Source organism: Fusarium keratoplasticum, chromosome 1, assembly GCF_025433545.1.
Source record: "Fusarium keratoplasticum isolate Fu6.1 chromosome 1, whole genome shotgun sequence".
NCBI lineage: Eukaryota > Fungi > Ascomycota > Sordariomycetes > Hypocreales > Nectriaceae > Fusarium > Fusarium keratoplasticum.
The window spans coordinates 50,655-66,026 of NC_070529.1; the positions used below are offsets into that span (position 1 = coordinate 50,655).

General features: G+C 50.9%; 7 protein-coding genes across 7 annotated transcripts; 3 read left to right on the plus strand and 4 right to left on the minus strand.

Annotated features, from left to right (window-relative positions):
• Positions 1-31: 31 nt before the first annotated feature.
• NCS57_00000800 (uncharacterized protein) lies at positions 32-1,104 on the minus strand (the record flags this gene model as incomplete). Its single annotated transcript, XM_053050102.1, has 2 exons — positions 32-944; positions 995-1,104. The coding sequence occupies 2 exons, from the start codon at positions 1,102-1,104 to the stop codon at positions 32-34; spliced, it is 1,023 nt and encodes a 340-aa protein (XP_052918617.1).
• Positions 1,105-1,677: 573 nt separating this feature from the next.
• On the plus strand, positions 1,678-2,816 carry NCS57_00000900 (putative C6 transcription factor; the record flags this gene model as incomplete). Its single annotated transcript, XM_053050103.1, has 3 exons — positions 1,678-1,848; positions 1,894-2,130; positions 2,178-2,816. 3 exons carry the CDS (start codon positions 1,678-1,680, stop codon positions 2,814-2,816), a joined length of 1,047 nt encoding a protein of 348 aa, XP_052918618.1.
• A 996-nt stretch (positions 2,817-3,812) lies between these two features.
• On the minus strand, positions 3,813-4,517 carry NCS57_00001000 (uncharacterized protein; the record flags this gene model as incomplete). Its single annotated transcript, XM_053050104.1, has 1 exon — positions 3,813-4,517. The coding sequence occupies one exon, from the start codon at positions 4,515-4,517 to the stop codon at positions 3,813-3,815; it is 705 nt and encodes a 234-aa protein (XP_052918619.1).
• Positions 4,518-5,461: 944 nt separating this feature from the next.
• Positions 5,462-7,032, plus strand: NCS57_00001100 (MFS domain-containing protein; the record flags this gene model as incomplete). Its single annotated transcript, XM_053050105.1, has 4 exons — positions 5,462-5,861; positions 5,907-6,871; positions 6,933-6,966; positions 7,016-7,032. 4 exons carry the CDS (start codon positions 5,462-5,464, stop codon positions 7,030-7,032), a joined length of 1,416 nt encoding a protein of 471 aa, XP_052918620.1.
• Positions 7,033-7,369: 337 nt separating this feature from the next.
• NCS57_00001200 (Zn(2)-C6 fungal-type domain-containing protein) lies at positions 7,370-7,987 on the minus strand (the record flags this gene model as incomplete). The annotated part of the gene is made up of 1 exon (XM_053050106.1): positions 7,370-7,987. One exon carries the CDS (start codon positions 7,985-7,987, stop codon positions 7,370-7,372), a length of 618 nt encoding a protein of 205 aa, XP_052918621.1.
• A 3,992-nt stretch (positions 7,988-11,979) lies between these two features.
• On the minus strand, positions 11,980-12,956 carry NCS57_00001300 (Zn(2)-C6 fungal-type domain-containing protein; the record flags this gene model as incomplete). The annotated part of the gene is made up of 2 exons (XM_053050107.1): positions 11,980-12,653; positions 12,899-12,956. 2 exons carry the CDS (start codon positions 12,954-12,956, stop codon positions 11,980-11,982), a joined length of 732 nt encoding a protein of 243 aa, XP_052918622.1.
• Positions 12,957-14,120: 1,164 nt separating this feature from the next.
• Positions 14,121-15,345, plus strand: NCS57_00001400 (Amidohydro-rel domain-containing protein; the record flags this gene model as incomplete). Its single annotated transcript, XM_053050108.1, has 3 exons — positions 14,121-14,167; positions 14,219-14,914; positions 14,988-15,345. The coding sequence occupies 3 exons, from the start codon at positions 14,121-14,123 to the stop codon at positions 15,343-15,345; spliced, it is 1,101 nt and encodes a 366-aa protein (XP_052918623.1).
• Between the last annotated feature and the right edge of the window lie 27 nt (positions 15,346-15,372).

Here is a 15,372-nt window from a genome sequence, read left to right on the forward strand (position 1 = left end):
GCCCGAAATAGACTAATGATCTAGCTTTTATTTACTTACTTAGAGACTCGTAGTAAAGATCTATCCTCGTCTTAGGCACGTTCTTAGACTGGTTCTGAATAATCAGATTAACAGCCTTGACAAGGGCGTCCTCCAATGACGTAAACCCGTCCTCCTTACCCATCTTCTTCAGCACCTGAATGCTGCGTTCATTTTCTACCTCGCCAGCATCTACAGCCGGCTCTTCCACTGACTGCAGCATGATCTCCTGCGGATACCGTCTATGCAAGATCTCCAGAGCCTGCGTCCACAAGTATCTTCCTGCAAAGGCAAGCAGACGCTCGTCGTGCACGTCGTCAAGCGTCAAGGCGCCTAAGTGTAGTAGTGCCGTGTCCTCAACATCGACATACCACTGCGACGGCAAAATCGACGGCGCCGCAGGGTATCCTTTAACAACAGCATCGATGACCGCCGAGGAGCTGCGGTAGCCCATGTTCTCTGGCGATACGGTAGTCCCGAAGTTCACGTTGGGCACGACTGTGTTGAAGGAGAAGGCTGGCTTATGCTCGCGCACCCATTTAAAGGCTTCCTGCTCACCACGCGCTTTGGCGGCTCCGTAGAGGACAATTCCGTACCAGCGGGGGTTCCCCTCGCCGTTCCACGGCCTGGCCGTTTGTTCAATGGCTGCGGTGTTCCAGGTAGCTGGGGTAACCCTGTACGGCTTGCCAGTTTCTGGGAGTATGCACGCAGCCAGGGACGACGTGATGACCACGCTCTTGACACTCGGTTCCGCTGCAGCCGCTTCGAGAAGCCGTAGGTTGGATTCGATGGTGTCGTTGATGATTGCCTGGTTTTGCGGGCTCATATCCATGTTCATAGCGATGTGGGCAACGCCGTCCACGCCTTTTAGAGCCATGTCGAAGGCACCAGGGGAATGAATGTCGGGTACCTCCACAAGTTCGAAGCTTGGACCGAAGTGGGTCGTCATCCAGGCATTGGAGGCGACGGAGTGGACGGACCGCGGACGCGGTAGCCGCGTTGGAGGAAAACTTGGATGGTGACGCTGGCGATGTAGCCGTTGGCGCCGGTAACGAGAATTAGACCTCCTGGTGGAACTAGAGACATTGTAGGAGTTGTAGTGTTGTAATGTGCAAGATATTTCGATGCCGTTGGGGAGATGGAAGCTCGATGATGGGACAATAGGCCGCTTTATATAGACAAGACCAGAAAGTGTTTCGCGTAGGTAAACAACGATTTCGTCAGTGCGGGCCGGTCCTTCCTTCCTCGAAGGACTAATTTCTATACCAAAATGTGCTCTTTCGCTCAAGTCTGACGTGTCGGTTGGCCGCGACCCGACCTTGCCGTTGTTTCACTCACTCACTTACCTCATTCAGCAACTCGTTTAACTCGTTTATCTAATTCGGTCTCCGCCGAGGCCAAACTCGGTCTTGGGGTAAGTCAAGGCTAAGTTAGCATTAGGCACGACGCTCATAGACAGCCAACTTCGAAGGGACCCATCGACACCCACCCTGTGTAGCGTTCGCCGTTCGCATTCCCAATCCGGAATGCGAGACTCAGGCCCACCATCATGGTCCAATCCAACACGGTCTCCACTTGACGACTGGGGTAAAATCACTCGCCGTCTTATTCTCCAGGTTGGCGGAACTCCGTCCTCTCAAGCACGTCCATCAATTCCCAATGTCCAACACTTCGACACCCCCCGTCTTTGCCAACACCATTCTGGTGCCACACGAGGCAGGCCAGGCTCCTACTCTACAGACCGTCGGGGCCACGGACCAGGCGCGTAAGAAGCGGCCCCATTTCAAAAGTCGGCGAGGGTGCGTGGCATGCAAGCGCCGGAAGGTCAAGGTACGTCACTGCGATGTGCCTCTGAAGACTGCCCTGACAACCCAGTGTGATGAGCGCCTTCCGTGCTCCAGCTGCGTTAAGCGCAACATCCAATGTTTACCGCCGTCCCATCTTTATATCCTTGGCCCAAGACTCTCAACGCACAGCGCCCATTTCGAGATAGATATGAATCCCCATATCAGCCTCTTGCACCTCGAGTTATTCCATCACTGGGATAAGGAAACTCGTTCAACGCTCGCGTTTCCCCAAGTCTGGCCCGTCGTCATGCAACGGGCCTTCCATGTATGCCTGCTTTATTCCTGGCAATAACCTGTACTGATTTATCGTAGGAAGGGTTTATCATGTCTGCCATCTTATGTGTCGCCGCTATGCATCTCACAACACTCTGTCCAGATAGCACCAAATACTTGCACGCTTCGATGCAGCTGATGGACAAGGCGGTTCGACTATTTCGCAAGAACCTATCGCACCCCTTCACAAGAGATAACTGCGAGGCGCTGATGGGAACAGCACTTCTCATCAACTACATATCCTGGTTTGACCTCGGCTTTCTCGATGGTATGAAAACCGCCGGCTCCGCGGCCAGGCTCGATCTCGCCCAGGACCAGTTATTCTTCCTCAGTCCAGGTATCTTTCAGCTGTGGTTTCAGGCCATGCCTATCTTCATCGACGAGGGAAGCGTCTTCACCCAACTGACTCGTCAACATCCGAGGCTAAACATTGAAGAAGCTCTAGTCAGAAGAGGTGAAAACCCAGCCCGCTTCGTGGAGCCTTTTATGAGAATCTGGTATGATCCACGCTATCAGACTTCAGGTTACACAGCTATTGAAGCGGCAGCTGGATCTGTATCCTACGCTCGGCGTCTTCTTCTTGGGTTGGAGACAGAACTGTCATGTCGTAAGCCCTTACCATCCACAGCAGCAGTGTCGAAAGGACATGATGAAAAGAAAAAAACTGGTCCACCTTAGGGATACGGTTATTAAAATTACTACTAAATATACCTTGGTCGATCACCAGGGCATGTCAGCCATACCATCATCACAGCCGGCTCGCTCGTCGTTCGAATACGTCATACGCCGCATGTCGCCTCTGTTTTGTTGTGCTTTTCCCAAGTCGGCGCCAACACACACCAGTAACACGCCGCTCGCCGCCGATATTGAGGAGTTATTCTATGGCTTTCCGATTCTCTGCTGCGGACCCTTTGCCGAGCTGATTGCAAAGGGGGACTCGCGGGCCCTCGTTTTCCTCTTTCACTTTTATCGCGCTGGGCGTTTGTTATTGGCGCCGAAAAGATGCTGGTGGGCATGTGCGAGGAGCTGCGTGATGGAAAAGGTTATTTTGGAGGAACTAAAGAACCGGGAATTCAACATATGTTTACGTGCCTAATGCTATACCGGAAGAGAGTTGATATTATAACCCTAATGCTTGACCAAGGGCCACCGCACAATATTTTGATGGCCCGAGTCTAATGTATCCTGCTTGCTGCTATGCTTAATTTGACGGTGTATGGGTTTGGCCGGATTTTCTGTTTGATTATCTCCAAGATCTAGAAAAGGTCGATCCATTGAACTATCCAATAAATGAGTTTCAACTAGAAAACTGTGTCTGTTGTCAGCCTGCTATTGTAAAACTATGATGCGTCAGGTATTCACTGGAGAGAACCGTGCCGATGGCCCCATGTTGCTACGTGATCCGAGAGACTAAGAACTATTGACCTGCATCATGCAGGGTAATTTCCGGCCACTTACGAACCGAATTGTGGCATGTATGATTGATAGGCAACAAGATCATCCTGGTTGTGGTGAGAAGAGAAAGCACTGAAGCATTATCAATTCGCTTAACTAAAGGTATCATATTGTTTCGAACTCCTTCCTTCTCCTTCAACAATAAAGCCTCAGCCCTTCAACTGCTCAAGTATAAGCTTGACTTCTGACAATAAGCTGTTAATTAGTCTCACGTTCTTTTTATAACTTAACTTGAGACTTCACTACTGGATCCACGCCGAGCCAAAGCAGGTCAGGTCTGCTATAGTGGCCAACCACATCTAAGAAGGCCTTTGAATGCAGGATGTCGTCAATGTCCAAATCAGCATAGACAATGCCTTCCTTGTCCGCTGAGATATTGGTTGACAGCTTCCGACCGTCAGGACCGAAAACGGCCGAGTAACCTCCTCCGGGCGAGTTCATGACCAAGCCATTGTGTGTGCTCATTTGGTCGATGCCGGACTCGCTGATGACGGCCGTCGTGTGAAGCACAAACGACTGCGACTCGATGGCATAGGTGCGAGCGATGGCCTCAGTGCCCTCGCGTGACATGGACCACAGCGACTTGCCGTCGTGGCCGAATACGGGGGGCCAGGCCGCGATATGTATTTGCTCGCGCTGCGAGTAGGTGTGGTATTTAAGAAGCGGCTGGACGTGCTCCCAGCAGGATAGGGCGCCGATCCGGCCAAAAGGCGTATCTACGACACTGTCGAGACATTCGGCGGTAGCGTCGTAAAACATGGTTCTCTCCATGTGCGTAGCCTTGATCTTGCTCCGAAGCGTCAAGGTCTGTCCGTCAGCCCCAATGATGGCCTGCGAGATGTAGAGCGAGCCGTGACGACTCTCCGAGAAGCCCAGGACGACAATAATCTTGTTTGCTGCCGCGCACGCCCCGATGCGTTCCATTTCGACCGACTCGACAACGAGAGAGTTGCGGATGTAACGGGCAGCTAACTCTGGGTCCACCGGACGGTCCCTGTCACCATAACTGAACGTTAGACTGCAGTACCTTTCTCTTTTCCGTACAGAGTTTGATGGATGGACTGATCTACTTACCAGATCCAAGCCGGATATCCCGAGAGCCAACACTAAGGGAGGCTGATGATCTCGGCGCCCGTTGATGCAGCTTCGGTGATCAGATCGCATGTCTTCTGGACGGTACCGGCAAGATCGAGCCAGACAGGCTCTGCCTGTCTAACGGCGACGCGAACATGCTTCTGCTTGAATTGTGTCATGATTGGCGGCGGCTCTCGAGTCGGTGATAACCAGGGGTGTCGCGCCAGACGAACGAGAGGGAATGTCGAGCCTTTATGAGAAACTGCGGGCTGTATGCTTTTTGCAACTTAATCAGGTAAGCGTCCATGATGTGCCTTATTTGTCCCTGTTTGCAATGTGCCAATTCAGAGATTATAGAACTATAGATCGATAAGTTAACTCTGAGCATCTTATCCGTCCCTTGCCCACAAATCCATGCCTATCTACTCTGTAGTCCCAACTTTATCACGGCGGGAACTTCACTCCCGCCGCGAGCAAAAGATTGCGGGCCTTTATCTCTCAGGAATGGCTCTGATTAGAGCGTCTGCGCATATCACGGCGGCTAGATCAGTGCCGCTATCGCGTATCTTTCTGGTCACCCTCCACAAGTGCCGACATCCTCGTACTCAGTTATCTACTGCCCAGACGGGACCTTTGGTATGGGGGAGTACATATTGAATTGATTGAGAAAGCAAGCACTATATAGTGGACGGACCATCATACCGAGATGCATGGCCAAACAATATCCTATCCTGCTCTTTGCACTTCCAACAGTCCTGGTGTCTTGCCCATTTCTGTTAGAGGAATCAAAAAAGATGACATTCGGAATTCTCAAGATTGCGGCAGACCAGCCCTCACCCCCTAGTACATCGCTTCTCAAAAATCTGTCTGCTAATACGCAGGATGCTGAGGTATTCCTCGTGCCGCAGCCGTCTGCTTCGCCAGCTGATCCCCTGAACATGTCACGGATCCGCAAAGAGCTGTACTTTGCCGCTCTCATCTACGGGGCCTGTGTGACTGGTGTCGTCGGTCCTGTCCTGGTCCCGGGCTTCTCCATCGTCGCCGCCGCCTTTCAAATCAATCTGACCCAGGTGACGCTCCTCAATGGATCTCTGGTCATGGCTCTGGGGGTTAGCGCCTACGTCTGCGGTCCTCTAACCACTCTCTGGGGTCGGCGGCTCGTTTTCCTGTTTACGACGCTCATTATGGTCTTTGGTTGCGTCTAGGCTAGCAGTGCCAAGTCCTACAACAGCCTCCTAGGTGCCCGTATTTTCCAGGGGCTCGGTATGGGCACCTTCTTCTCCGTCGCCGGCACAGCATCCATCAACGACGCCTTCTTCATTCACCAACGCGGTAGTCGTGCTGGCTTCTGGAACTTTGCCGTCATTGTTTCGGTCAACGCATCCCCAGTCATCAGCGGCTATGTCATCAACGGCCTCTCCTGGCAGTGGAGCTTCCGTCTGCTAGCCATCTCCTTCGCCCTCGCCTTTGTCTGCTTCAGCTTCTTCCTTATGCCCGAGACACTCTTCGACCGTGACTCGGTCGTTGCCGGTGTTGAGCCTTCCATCTCGGTCTCGGACCACCTTGAAGCAAAGAGTTCGGCTAGCCCAGCGCTTGGGGCTCCAGACTCTGTCAATGATGCCAGTTCGGTTGGTCCCCCTGATAAGCCGGCGCTGTGGAAGCAAACCCTGGGCCTGAAGAATGTTCAGATGCAGCCCATCACCCAGCTCATCCCCATTCTTCTCCGCCCCCCGGGCCTCCCTCGGCACCCGGCTATCATCTGGGCGTGCGCAATGTGGTCTGTCACCTACAGTTGGGTCATTATCCAGGATGCCGTGGCCGACCAGATCTTTACGGCTCCCCCCTATAATCTGTCCCCAACATCCGTAGGCCTTCTCATCGGCATTGCCCCTCTGGTTGGATCTGCTATCGGGACCATTCTGGGTGGTTGGATGTGCGATTGGATGGCGCGGCTTATGGTTAAACAAAACGGCGGTGTCTATGAGCCTGGGTTCCGGCTGGTAGTGTTCGTGCCAACCCTGATCACCATTTTTATTGGCTCATTCGGCCTGGTCATGGCCATAACCAATGGTTTATCTATCTGGGCCTGTGCTGTCTTCCTGGGCTTCCTGAATTTTGGTGTTGGCGTAGGCTGTACCGGCATTGTTGCGTACTCAAACGATATTTGCCAGCACAGAGCAGCGGATGCCTTTAGCGTGACTATGGTGAGTACTTCCTCCTCAAACTGTTATTGCATACGCGCAACTAACAAAGATATTTCTTTAGCTTGTCAAGAGTGCTTTTGCTTTTGGTCTCACTTGTATGTTGAACGATTACTATGCTAACCATGGTGCTAAGATTTTCTTTAGCACATGAGGTGCACTAACATCTGGCATTATTCTAACAACAATCCCGCTGTATATTTTTGGGAAACACATCCGGGCTTCTGTCAAGATATGATATATAATCACTATCATGTATAGATAGATGAAATTCGACATGGTAGATAGTTAGTCTCTAGGGTAATAAAATCCAATTATCTTGCTTGACCCTGCAGTTCGCATCTGGTCGTGTTGTGTGTGATTGCATGGGTTTCCTTTATTATAAAATTTTTGTTTTATTTGCTCGTATCCAACGCCTGCAGATGGACGAGAGCCCTCACCGGTGAAAGAAGTGTCGTCGCTGTAGATATATTGCCCGGCCTCCTCCCCGATGGCTAAACTTTAGTTTCTAATATATTGTAAAGCCCAGAAGTCCATTTGACCATAGTCGATGAAGTCCACATGATCAATCGTCCGCCAAACTGAGGCGGCCTCCATAGCATCCAACTGCTCGGTCATTAGCGGTTCCGCCGCTGGACTGGCATCGTTTTCGGGGCTTGGGTATGTGTACGTCGTATCCGTCGGGCCATCTTCAGCAGTCATCACAGGAGGTTCCGGGCCTTGTTGTGGTGCAAGAGGGAAGCTTTGGTGCATGGGCAGCGCGATGGAGACGCGCCAGCGCTGGGCCAGCTGACGCAGAATAAGAATGGCCTTTCTCGCCTTTGACCATCTGCGCCCGATGGCCTCGAGGGCGCTAACACAGACACGGAACCGGCTGATTGATCTGTTCCGTAGGTTTGATTGCTTGGCAGTAGCCATCAACGAAAGCGTGACTACCGCTGAGAGCACGTTGTGGACAACAAAGGGCGGCACCTTTTCGTACGAGTCCAGCTTCTCGTACCTACGCAGAAGGTGAACCATGGCGCCCGCTGCGATGGAAATGGTCCGTAGTGACAACCGATGGGCTGCGCTGTCGAGTGGCTCCTTGAGGTATGGCCGGTGAATCAACAGCTGAGACATATTGTACGACATGTGCAGGAAGATAACCTGGGGGGAACTAGTGTCCTTCTGAAGTTGGATGCGAGGGTCTAATTGCCGGTAAAATGACAATAACTGCTCGCGTGCCTCGAAGGAGATTGAAGCGTTCAGACTCATCAAGTTTGTTGAATCCAAAGGCATAACTGTGGGCGAGATTTATTTGATCGCGGTAAGAAGAACAAGAAAACAGATTTCCGGCAGGACATACATTCTATCCATGTACTGGTCGTGTATGAACCATAGCCTGCAGTGATGATCAAAGACTACCTCATCTTGCGAGGGATCTGGAGTCGCAGTGGCGAAGGTCGATGCCTGAACTCGTCTCCACGGTATGATGCAGTTTCGGCCCATCATTGATGTAGCAATTCTTTACCGTTGTCAGCTCAAGTCCAACGGGTGGCGTGACACGGATTGCATATGTCTCACCTGTCTAAAAGCAGCGTACTCCAGAGCGCTCGTATGCGCAGAGGCTGCGAACTCGGAGCTCTCACCCCAGCTGTCTCGCGCCTGCCGCTTTTGTCCAGGTTTTCTAGTGAGCTGACCGTAAGCCCGAGGTGTAGCGCCAAGCTAGCGGCCATTGCTTCAGGGAGATTGTTAGGGATTGTGGCAGCTTCAGGCGCGATTGAGGACACTTACAGTCATACATCCAAGCCATATTCTCGTTATCCAGTCCTAATTCTCGCCAACAGAGAATTGAAAAGGCCTGCACTGTCTCTACACTTGGTCTCTCGCGACAAATCTGAAGAATCACAGACTCTGCGTAGTCGGCCATTTTGTCACCAACAGGGCTGCCGTCAGATCAGATTAACAATCAGATATATCAATCAAATCAATCAATTCAAATCAGATATGGAATTTCATCAGATCAATCAATTCAGATACAAGCGTCTATACATCTGATATATCTGATATCCCTTGCACAGAGAGCGGTTACCCTAGAACTGCCGGATCATCTATATGCTCCGACTCCGGAGAGTAAGGCTCTCTCCGAAAAGCAACGGTGTTACAGGGGTCAGCCGAGCTGATTGGTCCTGGACCCCTGCTTGCCTGGGTCCTGGCCGGAGGCAAATCTGAAGGAAGGTTCCCCCTTTTTTCCTACTCTCGCTCTATCACGGTATAGCCTTAGCCAGATGAACATACACCACCCTTGGATCGTCAGAAACCTATCTTGGCTATTTAATTTTGAAGCTATCTAGACCTTCTGCTAATCATAGTCCAAAATGTCCGAGACCGCTTTAAAAAGGCAGCCTTGCTGGCAGCGCGTCGTCATCGCCACCACCCGCATTTCCTCGTCTCGGATCCCGGCCTAAGAGCATCGCCAAGCAGTATGATGCCGCTTTGGCTTTAGCCTCGACTACCGATTCTTCCGTTGACGACCTTTACAAGATTACTTGGGGCCAACGACGTTTCGTTATTGCAAGCCTCTTAGATAGGAGGAAGAGCAGGGGCCGGCGAAGCTGGATCGGAAACCATGGCTGGTTCCTAGCAGAATTGAGGAGAGACAATACATCTAGCGGGGATATCTGGTGTTGCCGGCTCTGTGATGATAAGGGCACACCGCGATTTTTCAATGCTCAGTCGACATCTTCGGCACAAGCCCATCTTTACAAGTTGGCGGTCCTTCCCTTTTTCTGGGTATTACTAACAGTTTCAGAGCTCACAGGATCACCGAGACCTTCGAACCGGGCTCATCTGACGATTCGTCGGTCCTCGATCTTCAAAGAAGCGCATCCAAGAAACGGCCAGCTCCTTCTTCCTTCATTCTTCCCCGAGCGAAGATGGCGCGGATCAGAGAGCTCTCAGTTGGCTATATTGTTGATTCTAATCTCCCCTTTACTACCTTCGAGAGTACCTACCTACAAGAGCTATTCCGTCAGCTAGACCCTGATCTTTATACCCAGGTGCCCTGGGGTCGAACTGCAGCTAAGAAAGACCTAGAGGATATACTCTCTTTAAAGAAAGCGGCCGTCAAGGAGGAACTCGACAAGGCTATTACCCAGGTACATATCAGCTTCGATCTCTGGACCTCTCCAAACAGACTAGCTTTCATTTCGATCTTTGGTCACTATATTGACCAGAGCAACTTATACCAAAAGCCGGCTGCTGGCTTTCAGGAGGCAGATCGGGTCTCACGCCGGCGAGAATATCGCCTACACTATAAGGAATGTCGTCCGTGATTGGGGGGATCGATTCGAAGCTTGGGGTCTCGATCTGTGATAATGCGACCAGCAACGATGTTTGCTTGCGAAGCCTCTACACAACTCTCGATGCCTCGATGACTCGAGCGGATACGGAGGCACGAAGGATGCGATGTTTCGGGCATATTCTAAACCTTGTTGCCCAAGCTTTCCTCTATGGCGATGATGCAGCTTCTTTCGAACTTCAATCTGAGGCTTATGGCATGCTGGAGCGGGTTGAAGAAGACCTCGAACACTGGCGAGCTAAGGGTCCAGTTGGGAAGCTTCATAATATCGTCAGGTTCATCCGAGCCTCTCCGCAACGCACCGAAGCATTCAAAGCACATGCCAAGGAGCAGGAGGAGGCGGACATATACAAGCTTGCAGAAGAATCAACGGCCGAGCTTGAAGTCATACAGAACAACGCTACGAGATGGAATTCGACCTATATGATGATCGAACGCGCCTTGATCAAGCAGTCTGAGCTCAATAGCTTCATTCAAGAGCTAGGGCTGGAAGCAGACGCCTCAAGAAGGGTTCCTACAGCTGACATCCTGACCTCTGATGACTGGAAGGTCCTCAGGGAGGTTAGTCATATCTTGGAGCCGATCTATAATATGACGATGAGAACACAGGGATGGGGTACAAGCGGGGGTCACGGCCGGCTCTGGGAGGTCATGACAGGGATGGAGTTTATTCTGGAACATCTCGAAGACTGGAGGGTTCTCTACGAGGATGAAACTGCTCATCTAGCTGCGGAAGTAAGACATATGATCCAGGGAGAGGAGCCCGAACCAGCTACGGGTGTGAAATCAATATCTGCGCGACCATCAGCAGTCGGACAAACCCGAGAGCGACCCTCACGCCAGCAACGACTACCATCACGACTTCAGGGGTATGAGATCACGCCGTTACGCCGCCGCCGCGAAACAGCTCTTCCGGCCCATCAACTTGCCAGCCCACAGTTTAATGAAGATGCCCTCCCTGCACATTCTCGAGAGGACTACCTACAGGGCGATGCTCGTTCCATGAGCAATATTGCTAGTATGGAGGGCCAAGAGCGTGCAAGTATTAGGGGCAAGCATCAATAATGCTTGGATTAAGCTTAACGAGTACTACACTCTCCTCGGGCGATCGCCTCTGTTTGCGGCCTCTGTTGTTCTAAATCCGGACCTTGGCCTCCGGTGGCTTGAGACTAACTGGACCTCCCCGGAGCAGCTACAATGGCTTCGGGATGCAAAGGATGGCATCAAAGGCTACTTTGAGCGTTGGTACTCAAACGACGATGATGCCTCTGAGGAGAGTATTTTCGCCACGCCCTCGTTAACGCCCCGACCTGAGCAAAGTAGGTTTGAGCAGTGGGTAAAAAGCCGGCAGCCTAAGCTCTCAGCAACAGGCAGTGAGCTTGAACGATACTACAGGCTTGAGCCGGAGCAGGTGAATGACCCTATTCAGTGGTGGATTGATCATAGGAACGCTTTCCCGCGTTTAAGCAGATTTGCATTGGACGTCCTTGCTATTCCGGCCATGGCAACTGACTGTGAGAGAGCATTCAGTCTTGCGAAGCTTACAGTCACCTCACAGCGGCATTCCCTGCTTGGATCGAGCATTGAGTCGGTCCAATTACTGAAGAACTGGATCAGGGGAGGGCGTGTTACTCTAGGGGGCCTATGCTTGAGCAACAAGGCCAGTTAGAACCTAGGGCAGGATCCTGAGGATGGGGATAGCTTCACGTGAGCTATGATATATCAGATATCTATCAATCAATCAATCAGATCAGATATAGAGGGCAAATTATCAGTTCAGATCAGATTTGGGTCCTGATCTGATTTGATTGATCTGACGGCAGCCCTGGTCACCAAGGGCTTTGCTTTCCGAGTCATCCGAGAAGAGTGCGCCGGCTGCCAGAATCTTGCAAGTGAGAATATCCACGGCGTTGAAGTATGGATTGGCTTCGAGGCTCCCGAGTGTGCTCATGTCGACGAATTGGTGGACAGGGTTCACAAACGTATTGAAGAGAGAAACAAGGTGCCTGGCGACCCGAGATGTGTTGGGATCCAGCCTCAATGTTACCGGCTCCTGTATGTGATAATCGCCGGCGTCTGTCTTTCGTTTCATTTCCCCGCGTGGAGGATGTGAGACTGGGAAGCAGAAGTTGCCCGAGGGTCCGATGAAGGTGGTCTCGCCACTCTCATCGATACTCAGCCGCCAAGTAAGTTCGCTAATATCGTGGATTGCCGGCGAGCCCCCTGTGTAATCAATTTCCTCCGAGATCTGCTGGGTGCTAGTGTCTAGCTGGGATGGGGCATTCTCGGTATCACATGTTTCTTCCAAAATATCGCAAATATGTTTCGGTATCGTTGAAACAGTGACGAGGTTTCCTAGTCGGCGTACTTCCGCCTTTAGAGCTTCTGCCTGTGCCTCCACCGTTGCAATGTAGTCTGGGTCAGGATTTCTCCTGGTTGGGACCCCTAGTTAGTTAAAGTTCTGGGAATCTCTGGGTGTTTAACCGCTGAGTAACGCGGAGGCGGGAGGGATGTGGGGGGTCATCATGCAGCATACTTCTTTGGTTTATCCACGACATAATTGCAGTCTGTGTCTTTCACCAAACACCATGAACACTTGGGCATTGCTCCATCGCACTACGTGAGACAGCTCAGTTCACAGGTCTCGCAGGTATGGGTGAAAGGATGCGGAGTTATCACCTTCCGCTTACGCTTGCGACAGACCTCGCAGGCCATTGCGACTCTTGCTCGTGTGTTATCGGTCTCCATTGTAGGATCTCCGAGGGTCCAGATATGAGAGCCCCTAGGTAACCCTTCAGGGCTATGTTGTTAACCGAGTTGCTCTCGATGCGCGAGTGAGTGCGTATAGCTTGTTCACAATGGGGAAACCGTGCGTCGCTGCTCGCATCAGCAAGATGTGATGACGAATTATTTTTATAAGTAATAGGGATTTATTACTTTAGTTAGAGCTTATAACCTATCGATGTGTTTAAAGCGATTTACTGCCGTGGTATGGAATAGTTCTGTTAAATATCCCTATATAAAGGGCATTAATGGCGAATTATTCTTTTGCCCATCGATCTATTAAATTCTGCGGGTGGCTTGCGCTGGCGCCCATTTCGGAATCGTTCCGAAGGCTCCGGATGCCGTCCCGCCAGAGCACGACTGAAGCAGGACACTGTGCGTGCTCACTTATCAGCCGATAGGATCGGGTCTTGGTCATCGGGTTCGATCCGACGAGGACACCTTGTTACAGTGACACAAAGTCACACGTCTATCTCCACAGAGACCGCAACGGCCCCTTGGTTACGGGCGTCGGAACAAGATTGCTCTGCCCATCAACCCCTAATGCCCTGCTCGGTTCGATAACACGCTGTCTCGGAATTTTGTAGTCAACTAAGCAAGCTTAGTTGGATCGCCTGGGGGCTTGCCCCACCATGAGCCAACGGATAGTTCAAAGGTTATAGAGAATATGAATAAAAGCGTTTCAGGAGATTCCCTCCATCGCCGAACTTTTTTTTTCCCCTGTCACCCGTCTCACACTCCATCCTAGACACGGTCGCGGGAGAAATCCGTTAGTTCGTTTGGAGGACTCCAACTAGTCCCAAATGTGGACTATCCCCACCTGTATTGTCGATGAAAAACCAATCAAGAAGCAACTATATGCCTGTTATGTACCTCCAATCTGGCATCCCACAAAGCCGAGGAAGCGGGGTTGTGATCGGTGGCTGAGATCGAGAAAGCTTGTTACAATGCTGAGAGATAAATAAATAGCTTACCTTGTCCGTCCCATATACTTGAGTCTCCTTGATTTACTTTTTCTTTAGCATTACTTACCCACTCTTTTTTACTACAAGCTTTAAGCATTAAACCCTTATCTGCTTGCCTCTTCACCAACCTTTGATCCTTAGCAATACAATGCTCAGCTGGACAATGTCCTATTTAGGCCGAAAGTTTCAGAGTTCGCGAATTGACACTCAGTATGTGACATATTCCCCGTAACATACCACGAAATCCCTAACCTGATACAGCATTCATGTCATTCCCCCAAGCTATCTCAAAGCACTCAATGAAAACGGTGGCGATCCCTCCGGATGGCCTACCCCGTCATGGACTCGTGAAGAGTGTATACGATTCAGTGATACAGTCGGATCTTCATTCTCCGTTCTATCAATTACTGCTCCAGGCCCAGCATTACTAGGTCCCACGCCAGCAGGCCGCGAATTAACTCGTTCTGTCAATGACGAAGTCTGGGAAATTTGTCAATCGTCGGAAGGCCGCTTTGGCTTTTTTGCCAGTCTTCCTGATTTCAACGACATCGAAGGAACATTGGCAGAGATTGACGACATTTTTATGGCTAAAAAAAGGGCTAACGGTGTTATTGTCATGTCATCCTATGGTGATAAACTTGTTGGTGACGATGCGTTCAAACCGATATGGAAGCGTCTAGATGATCACAAAGCCTTGATATTTGTTCATCCAGGTCACGTTCGAATCATACCTGAGAACATCGCTGGGTTCCTACCTCAGCCAGTCATCGACTATCCCCAAGCAACAACCAGGGCAGCTCTGTCAATTGTTCTCTCGGGAATTTTTACAGAATGTCAGAACATCAACGTCATCCTTAGTCATGGTGGTGGCACCCTACCTTATCTTGGTGCACGTGCTGTAGGCTCTCTTCTCCATCCAGCCATCAAATCTAAAGCGGCAGTAAGTATGCTGCAGGCGTGAGTAACCCGCATTGAGCCTAGATAGTTGTTTTCAATCAGGACAGATGCTGACTTGAGCGCAATCCAACAGAAACCAAGCTCTATCACGATTCCATTATGATCTAGCTCTTGCTACAAGCACACCACAACTGAAAGCCCTGGAGGCCTTTGCTGATCCCCAGCGTGTCTTATGGGGGAGTGACTTTCCTTACGCGCCAAAGGTGGGTATCTATGCCGGTCTATTGGCATACGCAAAGTATACCAAATGGGAAAGCGACTGCAAAATCAACGCTAGCCAGTTACATGAGAATGCTCGTGGCCTGTTGGAGAAGCACCGACAAGAAAATTCATTCTTGCCGAGTCAAGGACTTGAAGAAAACCCCACACACGAGTTTGGGATAGATGAGAGTGAGGATGCGAAAAAGGCACTTGAGGAATTATCTAAGTAGTCGTGAGAGATAGAGAATGCATGTCAA